The sequence below is a fragment of the Engystomops pustulosus genome, chromosome 5 (genome assembly GCF_040894005.1).
Source record: "Engystomops pustulosus chromosome 5, aEngPut4.maternal, whole genome shotgun sequence".
Taxonomy (NCBI): Eukaryota; Metazoa; Chordata; class Amphibia; order Anura; family Leptodactylidae; genus Engystomops; species Engystomops pustulosus.
In genome coordinates, this window is record NC_092415.1 from 85,190,805 (window position 1) to 85,211,396 (window position 20,592).

Sequence of the window (20,592 nt, forward strand, 5' to 3'; positions counted from 1 at the left end):
TTAAACTCTGTTTCCGTTGCAGTTGTGTCATTTTCTTATTTTTACAGTTTCACTTTAGCATCTCATGCCATCAGGTCTATTCACTGTAGAGCTAAGCTTCCCACCATACCGATGTACTACGTATAGGATGACTACTGAACCAGCAGATGTAGTGCAGTATCTACACCGAGCACTAGGTGTCTCTAGCGGACACGTTATGGTAATTGATAAATCCCTGCTTTGGAGAAGTGAGTCAGTAAATCTGCGATGGAAGGAAGAGCAAGTCCGCTGAAACCTGTATGAAGTTTTCCACTTGTGAGAGGAGGAAGAAGCCTGTGCCGAGGGCTGGAGGCTGCAGTACATTGCCCCCCACGTGATGCTGCTGAGGTGTCCTGAATCAAGGCTGTCACTTGTGAGGTGGAGGAGGGACACAGGTGCAGGTGGCTGTGGTGAGATGAGCCCTCCAGTGCTGTGCCATTAGCTGGTCACACTGGGCACACAGCATGCAGAGGTCACCCTGCTCCTGGCCACTCTGGCTCTCCTACTCCCTCCTGCTGCTCCCCCTGGCACAGGGGACACTGATGGAAGGCAGCAGGAGAAAAAACATGGACAGCGGCTTCTTATACAGGCGACTGAAGAACCACGAGAAGAGGGAGATGCAGAAGGAGATCCTCTCCATCCTGGGGCTGCCCCATAGACCCAGACCCCTGCATGGGCTCAGCCCCGCACAGCTGCACCAGCCCGCCAAACTCAACTCTGCCCCACTCTTCATGCTGGACCTGTACAATGCCATGTCTGGCCCGGAACAAGCCATGGACATGAAGGGCTGGTCACACAGACTCCCACAGGGTCACCAGCTGAAGGCTAAGAGTCTCCTGAGCAGCCCCCTGGCCAGCCAGCAGGACAGCGCCTTCCTCAATGATGCTGACATGGTCATGAGCTTTGTCAACCTGGGTGAGTCCTGGGCTATACATGTATGTGCTGCAGATGAGTCTAATAGAGAGACATGTGGGAAACACTGGGAAATCTCTATATTTTATCCAAGTTTCCATTTCTATTCAATTATCCGCCCAGTATTTCCATTGTGGGAGGATGTTCCCAATGATGGCAATGTATTCAATCAGGGAATGGGGCAGCGGAATGACACGACAAGGCATTTGTTGTGGAAGTAATAGTTATAGTAGGATGACACCATAAACAGATCAGGACAGGTGCATCTAAATTTATAGAAATCTATTCATACATGTAACGTGTATACATCATATCAAGATTCCCCTCATTCCTCATGGCTGACTCTTGAGTCTGTAGTTATAGTTTCTGTAAATTGGTTTCACAGTAACAGACTGGCCATTCTCAGCGATGAAAATGTATCCAAACATAACTCAAATGTCAGATATGTCTGTGTCCATGTATAACCAATGTCTGTACCTGTAGCTATGTATCTGTGCCTTGTTAATGATATCTTTCCTTTATATTCTAATGTAAGATTTGTGTTGCTGTCTACCAGGCATCTGTATTTAATAATTCACTTCTAACTTTGCTTATATAAGACGCTGCATTTCTTGTTGCTGAAAATTAATTTTGTACATTGATTCCTGTTCTTACACTATTACACTAAAGAAAGTGTGTTCTAGTATAGAAAGTAAGATTCACTAGCTGCCAAAGTGTACTTGTGGAGGGTAGCACACATACATGAAATGTATGTATAATGTATATTATAGTCATGTCAAGAGACAGGGGAGTAAGAAGTAGTAATATGGGAGTATCATACAGCAAATTCACATGTAGCCAATGCCTTTCATTATATCTAAAAACAGAAAACATTCGGACATTTAGTACTGCAGTGACACACCTTAGCCACTGATTCACTGAACAGTCTTTCCTATGTGTAAGTTCGGGCGAGGATGCAGGTCTCATCTTTATATGTTCAATTTGGTCTTCATTATAATGTTTAATTAAACAAAGAGGAGGAATATGATCAAAACACGTAATAACTATGTAACCATTAGAACTAGGTAGCTCCATGTTCTGAAACTAAAACAAAATAAACTTTTGGATTGTAAAGACACTGGGATTATGTGAAGCTTCATTAAGGAATGATTATTGTAACGAGTTGGTTAGTGTATACCATATATGCACCCTAAGGTCAAGTTCAATCAGAATACTATACAAGCTTTTCAGACAGTCTTTAATCCATTCCAAAATCTGCAGGGAACCATGTACATTGTGATACAGAAATAGCTATCAACAATATTCACTGGGAAAATCCAAAGCATTTCCATAGAATTTTTAAGCTGTGCAAGAATGTTATTCATTTAGATTGTGCTTTACTTTGTTGGGCAAATTTTCTATGGCTTCAGTAACCAAACTATGCTAAAAGTAACTCAGCCTAAAGGTGGACATGCACTCTTGATAGTTGATGGCCAGTTACCCAATTGCCATTACTCTCCACACACCTTCCTCAATATGCATGCATGTGTTCTCAGTAAGGAAAGGGGAATACACTGCTGTCAGACATCTTATCTGTAAGCTTATCTTCCTTGGCGACTAAAGATCTGGGAAATTAAATGTGAATGATTCTTTTTTCACGCATTGTTGGTTTGCTTTACAAAAATGGTTGTTTTTATCCATCCTTCATCTCATAAAGTACCCTTAGGTGAACGGCATTCACCCCTGGTTAGTCGCAGAATCATGTACTATGCACTGAATTTTGTCTGAACTTCTCCGAGGTGCAGCAGTGGAAGAATACCACATTTTTTCTTGACAAATGTGGTTGCTTATATTTGCACCTTCTCAGGTAAGTTATGCCAAAAAAGGTGCAAAACTTTCTGGCCCAACCTTCACATTAGCAAGTTTTTTTTTCATTGAAGCAAGAATGACAAAATTGACCCTGATGGTAATGGCCTTGGGTATATGGAATTTGTGGAGCTTCTTTCATTCCCGTAGATAGTATAAGGTATCCCATAGTATCTTTTTTTCTATTTTTGGATGTAATAAACTGGACCATATGTTCCATTTTTGTCTTATTTAATATTCTGGAGCAAATGGAAGGCAAGTCTATAAGCAGATGATTGACTTTGAGAAATTTCCAAATAAATTCCCCAAAGGGACTTGCTTGGCTTGGCAGTTTTAAAGCACAGGATGCATTGGCCTTTTTAAGGGATGGTGCACTGCAGGCAACAACGTCTGTCTGCTCCACAGAAAACAAAAAGGCACAAATTCTGGCAACAGTAAAAAAAAAAGATCAAATAAGAGAATTGATAGATCACTAAAATCACTTAGATAAATTGGACACAGACCACATTTACTAAGGCCCTTGCCCCAGTTTTTTTAAAAAGTGTCCACCCCACATATGTGTGGCACAAGACTCATTTGTGTCGCCGCAACCCGATGCAACACAAATTTTTGCATATAAAGTGGCATTCTGGTGCACAGTCGGAAGCAGTTGTCATGCAGAAGTGTTTCGCAAGCCCCATGCTAATGGTGCAAGTTGGTGCATTCTGGAGCTGTGTAGAGGGTGCTAGATTCTTGATGAATTTGGCACACACTACACAGGCAAACTGCACATAGTGCATAAATGTGCGTCATTGTTTGATGTTGAAAATAAAACCTAATTATAGGTGTTATTTTATGGACTGATGTAGGAGATATTATAATAACTTTGTTTATATAGTAATGTTGAAACATAATTGTGAATCATTGCATTGTTATAGATATAGAGTCCTTCAACAATTTGTAGCATACAGTTATAATAATAATAGATATTTTATTAGAAATAGTGGGAGGACTATACACACAGAAGAATATGCTGATATGCATGTGAATGTTCTAGCAAATATTTTATGATGTTTTGCTGGTTTTGGGTGGATTCCTTCCACATTATTCACATTACATCTTCCATATTCTATTGTTCTACATAACAATAACAACTCATTCACATAACAGTTGCTGTTCTAAATGTTCTACAGTGTTAAATATGCTGCTATCAGCATTTTTACCCAGCATGTTACTTCCCAGGATGGGTGTTAGGGGAGTGCTAGAATATCAATTGCGGATTTCAGATTTAAACAGCATTCTTCTTCCATATATTGGTGAAAATGAAAAATAAATAGATAAATTAAAATAAGTTCTGCTATGTGAGAGGCCTTTTTGCTTGAATTGTGAACCTGAATTCATCCAGTTTTTATTTCCTGTTTAAAATTATTATAGAATTTCTATGCCTGTCAAATAAAAACTAGAAATGTTGCCATCCTATTTTTAGGGGATATCATTTAGTAGAGCGTTTTTTATTATAGCACTTTATGTTGCAGGGCAGAAATAGCCCTTCTGGTCAGTGTGAACCCTATATTAATTAAACAGTATGCAGATCTTATGTCTACCAAACATGACCTGTGAGCTGAACTTCCTTCCACCCCTGGTTTCCTGATAAGGACCAATCACACTGTTTCACGGTTAGTGTTATGTCAGTAGCGACCACTTCTGACGGGATGTTGGATCACTCCCTCTCAGCCTTTCTATTTACAGTAGCACTCCTTTACCCTTTACTTTCTTAGTTCTTACATGTTCCAAATCCCCCCCCCCATTTTTTCTGTTTCCTCTCTGGCGGACTTCTTAATGTTGAGTAAAGAACCTTGACAAAATTGACAGGCTATTCAAGGTTATAAGATCATAGGTGAGTTATTATAGCATAACTAAACTTTTGACAATATTTTATAAATCAATAGTGCAAACGGTAATAATGAACTTTATAGTACACTTTACTAAAAAAATATGTTCCTGTGTTCTTCTTTTAAGCAGTTTGTATACACTCACTGGCCACTTTATTAGGTACACCTGTCCAACTGCTCGTTAACACTTAATTTCTAATCAGCCAATCACATGGCGGCAACTCAGTGCATTTAGGCATGTAGACATGGTCAAGACAATCTCCTGCAGTTCAAACCGAGCATCAGTATGGGGAAGAAAGGTGATTTGAGTGCCTTTGAACGTGGCATGGTTGTTGGTGCCAGAAGGGCTGGTGTGAGTATTTCAGAAACTGCTGATCTACTGGGATTTTCACGCACAACCATCTCTAGGGTTTACAGAGAATAGTCCTAAAAAGAAAAAACATCCAGTGAGCGGCAGTTGGGCGGAAATGCCTTGTTGATGCCAGAGGTCAGAGGAGAATGGGCAGACTGGTTCGAGCTGATAGAAAGGCAACAGTGACTCAAATCGCCACCCGTTACAACCAAGGTAGGCAGAAGAGCATCTCTGAACGCACAGTACGTCGAACTTTGAGGCAGATGGGCTACAGCAGCAGAAGACCACACCGGGTGCCACTCCTTTCAGCTAAGAACAGGAAACTGAGGCTACAATTTGCACAAGCTCATCGAAATTGGACAGTAGAAGATTGGAAAAACGTTGCCTGGTCTGATGAGTCTCGATTTCTGCTGCGACATTCGGATGGTAGAGTCAGAATTTGGCGTCAACAACATGAAAGCATGAATCCATGCTGCCTTGTATCAACGGTTCAGGCTGGTGGTGGTGGTGTCATGATGTGGGGAATATTTTCTTGGCACTCTTTGGGCCCCTTGGTACCAATTGAGCATCGTTGCAACGCCACAGCCTACCTGAGTATTGTTGCTGACCATGTCCATCCCTTTATGACCACAATGTACCCAACATCTGATGGCTACTTTCAGCAGGATAATGCGTCATGTCATAAAGCTGGAATCATCTCAGACTGGTTTCTTGAACATGACAATGAGTTCACTGTACTCAAATGGCCTCCACAGTCACCAGATCTCAATCCAATAGAGCATCTTTGGGATGTGGTGGAATGGGAGATTCGCATCATGGATGTGCAGCCGACAAATCTGCGGCAACTGTGTGATGCCATCATGTCAATATGGACCAAAATCTCTGAGGAATGCTTCCAGCACCTTGTACTTATCTTTCGCTTTATAACTTAATTTTTAAAAATTAAATTTTAAAAATTGCACTGATTTTAATGAGATTCATAATAGATCTGTTCAATTTCAGTTTCTAACTATTTTAAAGAGTAACTGTAAAGGTTTTTTGTTTTTCACAAATCAATAGCAACTTTGCCTATTATCTCTATTACCTATATGCATTAGTTTCCTTGCTATAGCCCTCACATTAGCTCATTGCTGTAATGGCTGCCTCCTCTCCATGTCCTGGTAAGCCCTGGAATCTGTGAGAGAAACAAAGTGTAATCAAACTATGGATTCATGGGAGGGGAGGAGTTGCTGCTCCCTGCTCACAGATGAGAAGGTCATGTAACAGTGAAATGAGCAGAGCTGGATGTGTGAATGCAGATGTCTCCTGCACCTAATAGTGCGGTACAAGGTCTCCCGGTTCCCTCCCTCCACCCCAGTCTGTGATTCTACAGAGTTTTATCTGTCTGTACCTGCTCTTCTCACTGCCCACTTCCCCCACCTTGTAATTGGCAGTATCAGCTCTGTGTAGATAAGCTATTAACCTTTAGTGCCCAGATAGCACAGGCATAGACTTCATGTGCTAATGATTTCTACCACTAATTACATTTTCCTTGCTCCTCCATGTGATGAAAGCTGCCAGGCCATATACATTCTGTATGTTCACTGTGCAGTATTCAGTGGGTTTACTTGTGAGAAACTAAATGGGTTTAATGCTAAATTACTTTGAGAGAGAACACAAGGCATCATGGGATCTGTAGGCAAGCTAACTGGCCTCATCCTGAGGGCATAGACAGACAAATATTAGTCTCCGCCCACTTCACCTCCAGTGAGAAAGATTTTTGTCAAACAAAAAGAAAGGGGTGAGCAGCACAAAGTCATTCTGTTTGTTTTCAAAGGGGGAATCACATATAATAATTTGGTAAAATCATTATAGCTTTACAGTTTTTCTTTAAGCATAAGCTAGGAATTAAAATCTGAACGGTAGTGGGAACTGAGCCTTAGCTATATTCTTGCCTGTATGTCAGCAATGTAATACATTCACATCTGTACATAGTGAACAGATATTTTTTCAGGTTTCCAAGTCTGATAAGAAAACTGTTGAAAGGAAGAAAGTTGCTGACCTTTCTTTTCAGCAGGGGATTGTGTCAGGGGCTGCCCTCTTTCTATACAGTTTATTATTGTGGTTTCCTGCTTTTCATATTGGATTTGGTTCCTGGTTTTAGATGTTATCACTTATTGCTGACATGATAACCATGTTGTTTACATCTTTGAGGAATGCCGAGGCACAGTCCTCCTTATAGCTGCAGTTTCTTCTGAAGTATAAGATCTAAACTTTCCAAGAGTTAAAAGTGAATTGCCTGAGAATTTAGATGATGACTACTTGTATTTAACAGCTGTTTATTGCATTATCTTTACACTCATCAATTGAGTAAAATGGCCAATCACCAAAGTGAGTGTGGTCTTCGATTTCCACACTAGATGTCAGTATAACCAGTCCTCCCACCTGAGAAAGACCACAATGCTTTGTAGCGGTGCTGTAGGAGGTAACTATGATCAAACTTAACACTCTATGGAATAGAAATAATGCAACATGTCTGAAAACTGCCATACCATCATCAGACACTGCTTACTATAAAATGGGTTCTCCAAGAGTTGCAAAAAATTAGGAGCCAGACTGGAAGGGACTTTTTGAAAAAATAAACATGTACACACCTCCTCTGTCCATCCCAATGTTCCGCAACGCGGTCTGTCTGATCCATGTCGGACACACTCACCCAACCCTATCTCTCAGTGTATCAGGTGCTGGGATATGGTGACGAGTGGGCGTGGATAGCCACCTTGGCTGGCTGGAGGCTCCCTGAGCACAGCTGTTTGTTTACAGGGGCACGGATCAGATGGACGTGGCACGGAACATCGGGAGGAATGGAGGAGGTGAGAATGCATTTATTTTTTTAAAAAGATCACCCGAGCCCTGCTCCTAATTTTTTGCAACTCTCAGACAACCCCTTTAAAGCTATGTTCCCCCTTCTCTCCAGTATTATAGTAGATTAGGTTGGAAAAAGACACAGATCCATCAAGTCCAATCTATAAGATTAAACAAATGTTTTTTGCCAAGATATTTTTGTTCTCACAAAAGGCATCCAGGCATCTCTTGAACTATCGTCATAACAACGCCCTGCGGCAGAGAGTTTCACAGTCTCACTGCTCTTACAGTAAAGAACCTTTGTCTATGGCAATGGTAGGACCGCCACTACTCTAGACGTAGAGGATGCCCCCTTGTCCTGGTCACAGATCTAGGTATAAAAAGATCTGTGGAGAGATCCTTGTACTGACTATTGTACAATGAGGTCTACCCTCAGAGGTCTTTTTTCTAAATTGAATGACCTCAAGTGTATTAATCTATCATTGTATTCTAGTCCCCCCATTTCCCTAATAATCTTGGTTGCTCTCCTCTGCACCCGTTCCAGTTCTATTTATAGAACCTTTTTATAGATTGGTGCCGAAAACTAGCCACAATATTACATGTGTGGTCTGACCAGTGATTTGTATAAGGGCAAAACCATGTAAGATTTATCACAACTTGGGTCTGACATACATGTTTGGGTGCAAGTTTTGCACATAAAAATTAGCAAATATGGACATGCATGTTTTTGGCACAAGAACACACAAGGCAGACCTGTCAGAGCTGTATTAAATCCCCCCACATGTCCTTATTATGAGTATCTATTCCGCTTTTGAAACATTTTAAAAATATATTTTCCTTATTATCGCCTGGCTCTGGACACTAAAATTAAGTTTACCATCTACCAATACCCACCTAGAAATAATATTATAAAGACATTGTGGCAGACATCCTTGGCTAACCCTTTAAATGTGTTTATGTAGACATTTTCAAAAACATTCTGACATAATATAGGCTGAGTAAAATATTTGCTTATAATACATGTACATTAAGGCCAACCAGAAGGAGACATTAGCACACTAAGATTGTGTGCCAGAAATCATGAATCTGCACTGGCCCGACAGAGCTCACCATCTTTTTTGTAGTGCACCTTTATCATATGGTCTGTGATACAATTTGCAAGTTAAATACGGCACTCCGTCCGACTGAACACACAACAGACCACCTCCTAATAAGTGATGTATGGAAGCTAGCGCAGCTGTGCCGCGACCCGCGTGCGACATAATCTCAGAGCAGACACTTCTTAAATACCTGTGAAAGCCTTTTCAGGCTAGAAGAATATGCACAGTCCGACAAAAGTGCATTGTAAAGCCCTTTGCAGAAGGCTTGAGAGAGCGTGTGTACACGCGAAACGGCTCGTCGCCTTGGCGAGGCAGCTCCTCACTCTGTCCTGTCACCTCTACTACAATAAAAAGAAGCATTTTTAAACCCTTACCGACATGGAGAGGGCTCGCGATCGATGGATGGGCGCCGCCATCTTTCTGAGGATCGTCGCTCCCCGTGAAGTCATCGGGGAGCAGCAATCCATCGCCATGGTAGCTTCGGGTCTCACGAAGACCCGAAGCTACTTCGGGTTAACCCATTCATTACAATGTGCTATCAGCACTTTGTAATGTATGAGTAGTAAAATACACATATACTGCCATACTGCAGTATGGCAGTATATGATAGGATCCTACAGACACCCTAGGGTTAAAGTACCCTAGGGAGTCTGAAAAATAGTAAAAATAAAAATTTTAAAAAACTTTAAAAAAATTATAATAAAAAAAACCTAAAAATTCAAATCACCCCCCTTTCCCTAGAACTGACATAAATATAAATAAACAGTAAAAATCATAAACACATTAGGTATCGCCGCGTCCAAAAATGCCCGATCTATCAAAATATGATAATAGTTTTTCACTGCGTTTAACCCTGTAACGGAAAATCGCGCCCAAAGTCGAAAATGTCACTTTTTTGCCATTTAAAAAAAAAAATTCTATAAAAAGTGATCAAAAGGTCATACAGTCCTAAAAATGATAACATTGCAAATGTCATCAAAATCCGCAAAAAACGGCACCACCCACAGCTCCATACACCAAAGTATGAAAAAGTTATAAGTGCCAGAAGATGGCAAAATCCCCCCAAAAAATTTTGTACAGGAGGTTTACATTTTTTTTAAATGTATGAAAACATTATAAAACCTATATAAATTTGCTATTCCCGTAATCGTACCGACCCAAAGAATAAAGTAGAAATGTCATTTGGGGCGCACAGTGAAATCCGTAAAATCCAAGCCCACAAGAATACGGCACAAATGCCTTTTTTTTACCAATTTCACTGCATTTGGAATTTTTTTCCTGCTTCCCCGTACACGGCATGGAATATTAAATACCACAATTTTGAAGTGTAATTTGTTACGCAGAAAATAAGCTCTCACACAGCTCTGTACATGGAAAAATAAAAAAGTTACAGATTTTGGAATGTGGGGAGTGAAAAATGAAAATGCAAAAACGAAAAAGGGCTGCGGCAGAAAGGGGTTAACATCATTCCAGTGAGTGCCACACTTTCCTCTCTTTTTTTTGCCTCATTTGACTACATATATAGGACGTGCATCCCAGACTGCTTTGACTTCCCTAATGCCCTCCTTTAACATATGGTGTGTCATACAGTTTGCAAGTTAAATACGGTGCTCGGTCCGACTGATGTATGGAAGCTAGCGCAGCTGCGCCACAAAAGGGTCGCGTGCGACATAATCTCATAGCAGACACTTCTTAAATACCTGTGCAAGCTGTTTTAGGCTAGAAGAACGTGCACAGTCCGACAAAAGTTCGGTGCAAAGCCCTTAGTAAATGTGCCCCAATGTTGTGCCTGCAGAGCTGGCTCGATTGTGAAGATAATCCACAGCTTGTTATTGTCCAAAAAATAGGTGTGGTATTAAATAGCAACAAAAAACCTCAATGGTACAGTCATATAGATGTGTACTTTGAAGGTTCTTGACCCTAATGCAAAATCTGCCCCAGGTCCAACACTTATTATGTATTATGTATAGTACTGGCTCCTAACATGGAGCATAAGCACTTTATGAGCCATGTAACCCTCCTGAGCCCTTTGCATCCCCTTTGATTGCACCCCAGGTAATTTATTGTAATAAATTAATAATTTATTAATATACCACCTGTACCTACATCAAAGAATTAAATGGACTTACATTTTAACAATATTTATCCCCTATACACAGGAATAAATAGAGCAGTGGTGCATGTCTGCAACTGCAATTCCATTAATTTCTGTGCTACTATGAGAGTATTGTACTCCACTATCTATTTTAGGCCATTTCATGTGTCTTTAGCATTTACCAGCCTGAATGTAGAAATGCTGAACTCAACCAACATGTTGAGTTTGGTTGAGCAGTAATACATTTGGGCCAGTTAACTCCTCAAGCACAAGAAGTGTGTTTGTTGGAACCAACTTGCTTGTGTAGAACCAAGCCCAGGCCTCATGCACACGGCCATTTTTGGTGGCCATTAACTGGAATTATGCACAGTCACAGTGCAGTGAGCACACTGGGGGTCATTTATCATCTCATTTTAAAAGGTGGTGGAAATTTAGTTTGTTTCCCCCTGCTGTGCCTCTTGCACCCTATTTATGAAGTATTGGTGCCACAATTTTGGTGGTTTTCTGACTCTCACAACTGTTTTTGGGTGCAAAATTGTGATGCTGCTTGTAAATCTGTCGCTTCTATTTTTTTTACTATCTTTGCGGTGCAATTTTTGGCGCAGATCATAATTCCTTGCGCCACAAACTTAAATTACACTGAAATTTCCAGTGCCACCCTGCTGACAAAATTGATAAATGCCCCCCACCGTATCTCACCACACCCTGGCCAAGCCACGCAGCTGCACTACAAAAGAGAGCACATATCCTATTCCTGTCCCATTCTGCATTCTTAGACTCCTATGGAGATGGGAGAGACGAGGACTTCTCACACTTCCCATCTACACCAAGCCAGAAACAAGTCTCATAGAAATGAAAGAAGCAGTGGTCACCTACCCACACTACTTCCAGCAATTCTACCAGCAAGTGGAGGTGAGTTCTACTGGACCAAATTTAGATTCTAAATCCGAATCTGATCACTGCCCTAAATCTGCTCTTCTCACTGCCCACTTCCCCCACCTTGTAATTGGCAGTATCAGCTCTGTGTAGATAAGCTATTAACCTTTAGTGCCCAGATAGCACAGGCATAGACTTCATGTGCTAATGATTTCTACCACTAATTACATTTTCCTTGCTCCTCCATGTGATGAAAGCTGCCAGGCCATATACATTCTGTATGTTCACTGTGCAGTATTCAGTGGGTTTACTTGTGAGAAACTAAATGGGTTTAATGCTAAATTACTTTGAGAGAGAACACAAGGCATCATGGGATCTGTAGGCAAGCTAACTGGCCTCATCCTGAGGGCATAGACAGACAAATATTAGTCTCCGCCCACTTCACCTCCAGTGAGAAAGATTTTTGTCAAACAAAAAGAAAGGGGTGAGCAGCACAAAGTCATTCTGTTTGTTTTCAAAGGGGGAATCACATATAATAATTTGGTAAAATCATTATAGCTTTACAGTTTTTCTTTAAGCATAAGCTAGGAATTAAAATCTGAACGGTAGTGGGAACTGAGCCTTAGCTATATTCTTGCCTGTATGTCAGCAATGTAATACATTCACATCTGTACATAGTGAACAGATATTTTTTCAGGTTTCCAAGTCTGATAAGAAAACTGTTGAAAGGAAGAAAGTTGCTGACCTTTCTTTTCAGCAGGGGATTGTGTCAGGGGCTGCCCTCTTTCTATACAGTTTATTATTGTGGTTTCCTGCTTTTCATATTGGATTTGGTTCCTGGTTTTAGATGTTATCACTTATTGCTGACATGATAACCATGTTGTTTACATCTTTGAGGAATGCCGAGGCACAGTCCTCCTTATAGCTGCAGTTTCTTCTGAAGTATAAGATCTAAACTTTCCAAGAGTTAAAAGTGAATTGCCTGAGAATTTAGATGATGACTACTTGTATTTAACAGCTGTTTATTGCATTATCTTTACACTCATCAATTGAGTAAAATGGCCAATCACCAAAGTGAGTGTGGTCTTCGATTTCCACACTAGATGTCAGTATAACCAGTCCTCCCACCTGAGAAAGACCACAATGCTTTGTAGCGGTGCTGTAGGAGGTAACTATGATCAAACTTAACACTCTATGGAATAGAAATAATGCAACATGTCTGAAAACTGCCATACCATCATCAGACACTGCTTACTATAAAATGGGTTCTCCAAGAGTTGCAAAAAATTAGGAGCCAGACTGGAAGGGACTTTTTGAAAAAATAAACATGTACACACCTCCTCTGTCCATCCCAATGTTCCGCAACGCGGTCTGTCTGATCCATGTCGGACACACTCACCCAACCCTATCTCTCAGTGTATCAGGTGCTGGGATATGGTGACGAGTGGGCGTGGATAGCCACCTTGGCTGGCTGGAGGCTCCCTGAGCACAGCTGTTTGTTTACAGGGGCACGGATCAGATGGACGTGGCACGGAACATCGGGAGGAATGGAGGAGGTGAGAATGCATTTATTTTTTTAAAAAGATCACCCGAGCCCTGCTCCTAATTTTTTGCAACTCTCAGACAACCCCTTTAAAGCTATGTTCCCCCTTCTCTCCAGTATTATAGTAGATTAGGTTGGAAAAAGACACAGATCCATCAAGTCCAATCTATAAGATTAAACAAATGTTTTTTGCCAAGATATTTTTGTTCTCACAAAAGGCATCCAGGCATCTCTTGAACTATCGTCATAACAACGCCCTGCGGCAGAGAGTTTCACAGTCTCACTGCTCTTACAGTAAAGAACCTTTGTCTATGGCAATGGTAGGACCGCCACTACTCTAGACGTAGAGGATGCCCCCTTGTCCTGGTCACAGATCTAGGTATAAAAAGATCTGTGGAGAGATCCTTGTACTGACTATTGTACAATGAGGTCTACCCTCAGAGGTCTTTTTTCTAAATTGAATGACCTCAAGTGTATTAATCTATCATTGTATTCTAGTCCCCCCATTTCCCTAATAATCTTGGTTGCTCTCCTCTGCACCCGTTCCAGTTCTATTTATAGAACCTTTTTATAGATTGGTGCCGAAAACTAGCCACAATATTACATGTGTGGTCTGACCAGTGATTTGTATAAGGGCAAAACCATGTAAGATTTATCACAACTTGGGTCTGACATACATGTTTGGGTGCAAGTTTTGCACATAAAAATTAGCAAATATGGACATGCATGTTTTTGGCACAAGAACACACAAGGCAGACCTGTCAGAGCTGTATTAAATCCCCCCACATGTCCTTATTATGAGTATCTATTCCGCTTTTGAAACATTTTAAAAATATATTTTCCTTATTATCGCCTGGCTCTGGACACTAAAATTAAGTTTACCATCTACCAATACCCACCTAGAAATAATATTATAAAGACATTGTGGCAGACATCCTTGGCTAACCCTTTAAATGTGTTTATGTAGACATTTTCAAAAACATTCTGACATAATATAGGCTGAGTAAAATATTTGCTTATAATACATGTACATTAAGGCCAACCAGAAGGAGACATTAGCACACTAAGATTGTGTGCCAGAAATCATGAATCTGCACTGGCCCGACAGAGCTCACCATCTTTTTTGTAGTGCACCTTTATCATATGGTCTGTGATACAATTTGCAAGTTAAATACGGCACTCCGTCCGACTGAACACACAACAGACCACCTCCTAATAAGTGATGTATGGAAGCTAGCGCAGCTGTGCCGCGACCCGCGTGCGACATAATCTCAGAGCAGACACTTCTTAAATACCTGTGAAAGCCTTTTCAGGCTAGAAGAATATGCACAGTCCGACAAAAGTGCATTGTAAAGCCCTTTGCAGAAGGCTTGAGAGAGCGTGTGTACACGCGAAACGGCTCGTCGCCTTGGCGAGGCAGCTCCTCACTCTGTCCTGTCACCTCTACTACAATAAAAAGAAGCATTTTTAAACCCTTACCGACATGGAGAGGGCTCGCGATCGATGGATGGGCGCCGCCATCTTTCTGAGGATCGTCGCTCCCCGTGAAGTCATCGGGGAGCAGCAATCCATCGCCATGGTAGCTTCGGGTCTCACGAAGACCCGAAGCTACTTCGGGTTAACCCATTCATTACAATGTGCTATCAGCACTTTGTAATGTATGAGTAGTAAAATACACATATACTGCCATACTGCAGTATGGCAGTATATGATAGGATCCTACAGACACCCTAGGGTTAAAGTACCCTAGGGAGTCTGAAAAATAGTAAAAATAAAAATTTTAAAAAACTTTAAAAAAATTATAATAAAAAAAACCTAAAAATTCAAATCACCCCCCTTTCCCTAGAACTGACATAAATATAAATAAACAGTAAAAATCATAAACACATTAGGTATCGCCGCGTCCAAAAATGCCCGATCTATCAAAATATGATAATAGTTTTTCACTGCGTTTAACCCTGTAACGGAAAATCGCGCCCAAAGTCGAAAATGTCACTTTTTTGCCATTTAAAAAAAAAAATTCTATAAAAAGTGATCAAAAGGTCATACAGTCCTAAAAATGATAACATTGCAAATGTCATCAAAATCCGCAAAAAACGGCACCACCCACAGCTCCATACACCAAAGTATGAAAAAGTTATAAGTGCCAGAAGATGGCAAAATCCCCCCAAAAAATTTTGTACAGGAGGTTTACATTTTTTTTAAATGTATGAAAACATTATAAAACCTATATAAATTTGCTATTCCCGTAATCGTACCGACCCAAAGAATAAAGTAGAAATGTCATTTGGGGCGCACAGTGAAATCCGTAAAATCCAAGCCCACAAGAATACGGCACAAATGCCTTTTTTTTACCAATTTCACTGCATTTGGAATTTTTTTCCTGCTTCCCCGTACACGGCATGGAATATTAAATACCACAATTTTGAAGTGTAATTTGTTACGCAGAAAATAAGCTCTCACACAGCTCTGTACATGGAAAAATAAAAAAGTTACAGATTTTGGAATGTGGGGAGTGAAAAATGAAAATGCAAAAACGAAAAAGGGCTGCGGCAGAAAGGGGTTAACATCATTCCAGTGAGTGCCACACTTTCCTCTCTTTTTTTTGCCTCATTTGACTACATATATAGGACGTGCATCCCAGACTGCTTTGACTTCCCTAATGCCCTCCTTTAACATATGGTGTGTCATACAGTTTGCAAGTTAAATACGGTGCTCGGTCCGACTGATGTATGGAAGCTAGCGCAGCTGCGCCACAAAAGGGTCGCGTGCGACATAATCTCATAGCAGACACTTCTTAAATACCTGTGCAAGCTGTTTTAGGCTAGAAGAACGTGCACAGTCCGACAAAAGTTCGGTGCAAAGCCCTTAGTAAATGTGCCCCAATGTTGTGCCTGCAGAGCTGGCTCGATTGTGAAGATAATCCACAGCTTGTTATTGTCCAAAAAATAGGTGTGGTATTAAATAGCAACAAAAAACCTCAATGGTACAGTCATATAGATGTGTACTTTGAAGGTTCTTGACCCTAATGCAAAATCTGCCCCAGGTCCAACACTTATTATGTATTATGTATAGTACTGGCTCCTAACATGGAGCATAAGCACTTTATGAGCCATGTAACCCTCCTGAGCCCTTTGCATCCCCTTTGATTGCACCCCAGGTAATTTATTGTAATAAATTAATAATTTATTAATATACCACCTGTACCTACATCAAAGAATTAAATGGACTTACATTTTAACAATATTTATCCCCTATACACAGGAATAAATAGAGCAGTGGTGCATGTCTGCAACTGCAATTCCATTAATTTCTGTGCTACTATGAGAGTATTGTACTCCACTATCTATTTTAGGCCATTTCATGTGTCTTTAGCATTTACCAGCCTGAATGTAGAAATGCTGAACTCAACCAACATGTTGAGTTTGGTTGAGCAGTAATACATTTGGGCCAGTTAACTCCTCAAGCACAAGAAGTGTGTTTGTTGGAACCAACTTGCTTGTGTAGAACCAAGCCCAGGCCTCATGCACACGGCCATTTTTGGTGGCCATTAACTGGAATTATGCACAGTCACAGTGCAGTGAGCACACTGGGGGTCATTTATCATCTCATTTTAAAAGGTGGTGGAAATTTAGTTTGTTTCCCCCTGCTGTGCCTCTTGCACCCTATTTATGAAGTATTGGTGCCACAATTTTGGTGGTTTTCTGACTCTCACAACTGTTTTTGGGTGCAAAATTGTGATGCTGCTTGTAAATCTGTCGCTTCTATTTTTTTTACTATCTTTGCGGTGCAATTTTTGGCGCAGATCATAATTCCTTGCGCCACAAACTTAAATTACACTGAAATTTCCAGTGCCACCCTGCTGACAAAATTGATAAATGCCCCCCACCGTATCTCACCACACCCTGGCCAAGCCACGCAGCTGCACTACAAAAGAGAGCACATATCCTATTCCTGTCCCATTCTGCATTCTTAGACTCCTATGGAGATGGGAGAGACGAGGACTTCTCACACTTCCCATCTACACCAAGCCAGAAACAAGTCTCATAGAAATGAAAGAAGCAGTGGTCACCTACCCACACTACTTCCAGCAATTCTACCAGCAAGTGGAGGTGAGTTCTACTGGACCAAATTTAGATTCTAAATCCGAATCTGATCAATGCTCAATATATTTATATTTGTTTATATTTATTTTATATTCTTCATAAATAAATTGATAGCTGATTGGTCTGTTATAAATGGTCTTTTATAGTATAATGCTAAGCTTTGCTCTTTTTCCTATAGATAGCTGGTGCGGTACATTTAGCCTGTACCTGCTGTACATCTGTAGCTCTATATGTGTTTCTTTGATCCCTGAGATCTCTCCAAATATGTTCCTAGTAACCTAAGAAAAAGAAAACATTGCTACAAACAATTTAGGACATGAGGTGAAGGTGGATTGCTGAAGAGTGTTGACTAAAAGAAGGAAATATGCAAAATGCAATTTTCTTTCTAACAGCAGATGCTTTATTATTTTCTGAAAACAGGGGTTTAATGAATACACTGCCTGAGGTGTTTCATTCATGCAGTGCATTTTCAGGCAGACGTTACATAGTTTAGCATCATTTCTATACCATGAGCTCAAAGTAGCAACATGGAGAATCCACTTTCTGCAAATGAAGAGAGTAGATCTGCAAAGTCTATCAGGAGTCTTATGACATCATAAATCACAGTTCCTCATCTTCCAACTCCAGAATTTTGGCCATAATCTGTCTGTTTTATGTCTTTGTGTGGGATGGAGAAAAGAAAAATTTTGCTCAGTGTCTCCGATTTATGTAACTCTTTCAGTGTGTGGATTGTTTTTACAAGATCTTAATAGATGGAGCAAGGGTTAATACAGTTAGATCAGTAGCACAGTAGATGTTTGTTTTGTGTTCTGAGGTTATAGTGATGTTGGGCTTGCAGGCTCCAAACCATGGCTTTATGTGGTATTGATTGATGTTGTTTAGATTTTTTTTGTATTATGTTTTCTTTGTTATGTTGTAAATACTGTATATATTGTATATAGTTGGGTTTGGGACATAGTGTTAGGTTGGGAGGGGGGTGATGGTGGTGGGACTTACGAACTGACCTTGGACACTGGTCTGGACTACTTAACGCAAACTTTGGACGTTAGACCAGTGTCTGGGGGGAAGAAGAGGGTGCGGGCGAGGGATTTAGTTTAGTGTAGTGTTATGTGTATTCTGTGTTTGTTATTATATATTTAAGAAAAATAAATATGGGTGTGGGTGGGTTTATGTATATTTATGTTTATTTGTGGGTGTGGCTTGTGTTTGTTTATTGGTTTGGTTTGGGTTGTGATAATCGGTTGGGTGGGGGTTGTGGTATTTGGTGTTCATTTCGGTGTATTTTAAGTTATTGTTTTTGCTAGGTGTGAATGTGGCTGGACCAGCAGGTAAGATATTGTATATATTATGTTTGGTTTGTATTGTTATGTTTTTTACTTTTATATAAAATAAAAGATCTACAGTTAGATCAGTATAGATACAATTCTCTCTTTAGTAACATATCCTTGTAGATCGTGTAACAATCACCAGAAAAGATAGATGCATATACTGGACCAAGGTACAAGTATGAATTTTATTAATCAAAGCAAGACAAGACAAAAATACAATAAAAACACTAAAAGGGTACATCAATGATATGAACCCAGCTCTCACAGGTCCAAGAATGACCCAAACCCCCCTGATTCAAAACTGCCCACCAATACAATATATTGGAGTATCAAAACTGGCACAGTAGAGTAAACAGAAAACCTGTGGTAAGCAAATATGTGTAAAGGTGTGAAATACCTGCCCTACTGATACAATACCCAGCTAAATCAACCGCATGAGAACGAGTGTTCAGGGTAATGGAGGTGGACAGAGAGCCAGGAGAGTGGAGAACCCCACGCAACAATTTTTGATTCTGGCAGTGCCTGTCCTCTTCTGTGTATTATTGTCCATATCCTTGTAGATCATCACAGGCTCTCAACAGCAGATACAGGCCAAAATAAATTCCGTAGTTATTAATAATCAAAACCAAAAACTATTGTATATAAAAATGTAAAATGTTGTCAGAAGTAAAACCAGGTTTACTAGACAAACCTCCATGGATTTCTTATAAGGCATTAAAGCAGTCAGAGTGCTTTAGCATCACCAGGACATTGCACATTGTACGGTCTATAATTCTTTTTATTACACTGATGTAGCAGTATCTTTACATATAGAAATAAGCATGTGACAGTGTAGTATCTAAGGTTGTATTGCAGAATCTACTTTAGATGTATTGTAGAATCTGTATGTAAAAATTTGTATTTTCTGATCTGCCTTTTATTTACATTGCAGGTGAAAAACTGTGGTTGATGTCTTTTTTAAGAGACCCTGACAAGGTCTGACAGTACCCTGTTTTTTGACAATAAGCATAATATTGCAGACTGTGTTTGAAAATAGGAATACATCTTTCATAATAACATTGCTGCTTTGCTCCAGGGGCATGTGCCAGTCCAGTAGTTTTCCTACTATAACTTCATGGCAAGAAATGATGTAAGAGAAAATAAGGGTGAATTAAAGCTGAGTGACTTTGACTGATAGGTCTATGCATCCCTCAGCGTCTGTGTTGCTGTTTACCTGTTTTTTTTTCTGACTGAGAATTATGTGAAATGATTTTTTATGTAAAATCAAGTATAAAATTCAAGAAAAAATATAGACGGATTGTCTTTTTGATATTTTCACAAAATTAACATATTATTACTGTCATGGACTTAGGTTCAGGAAGGGAACCTGCTGAGTCACACTGGACCACTCTCCACCCTCCAGAACCTGAGTGATTTTAGCTGCCACCATTCATTATATATAGATTGATGAGACACTTTGCATTGACTATGCCCAAATAGAATATTACACTCTTTTACTTAGCTTGTGAACATTCTACTACTATCTGACACATAGAAAAAGATATCCATGATATGGATATAAACTACACTCCGCCCTGCTAACTCACCTATAACAAGCACAGAGTCAGCCCTGGTATATGCCCCCGTCCTGCATAAAGACCTTATCTGAGTGCCTGTGTGTGACTGGGTCTTGTAAGGCAAGAGGGAGGGGCAGGAGGCAGAG

The 20,592-nt window shown here is 40.3% G+C and overlaps 1 protein-coding gene across 1 annotated transcript in view; it reads left to right on the forward strand.

Moving 5' to 3' along the window:
* Positions 1–220: 220 nt before the first annotated feature.
* Positions 221–20,592, forward strand: part of BMP6 (bone morphogenetic protein 6) — a 126,421-nt gene continuing 106,049 nt past the window's right edge. Inside the window, exon 1 of the mRNA XM_072152557.1 lies at positions 221–933. Within this exon, the coding sequence (XP_072008658.1) occupies positions 483–933 (451 nt within the window). The 5' untranslated portion in view covers positions 221–482. The remainder of the gene's footprint in view (positions 934–20,592) is intronic.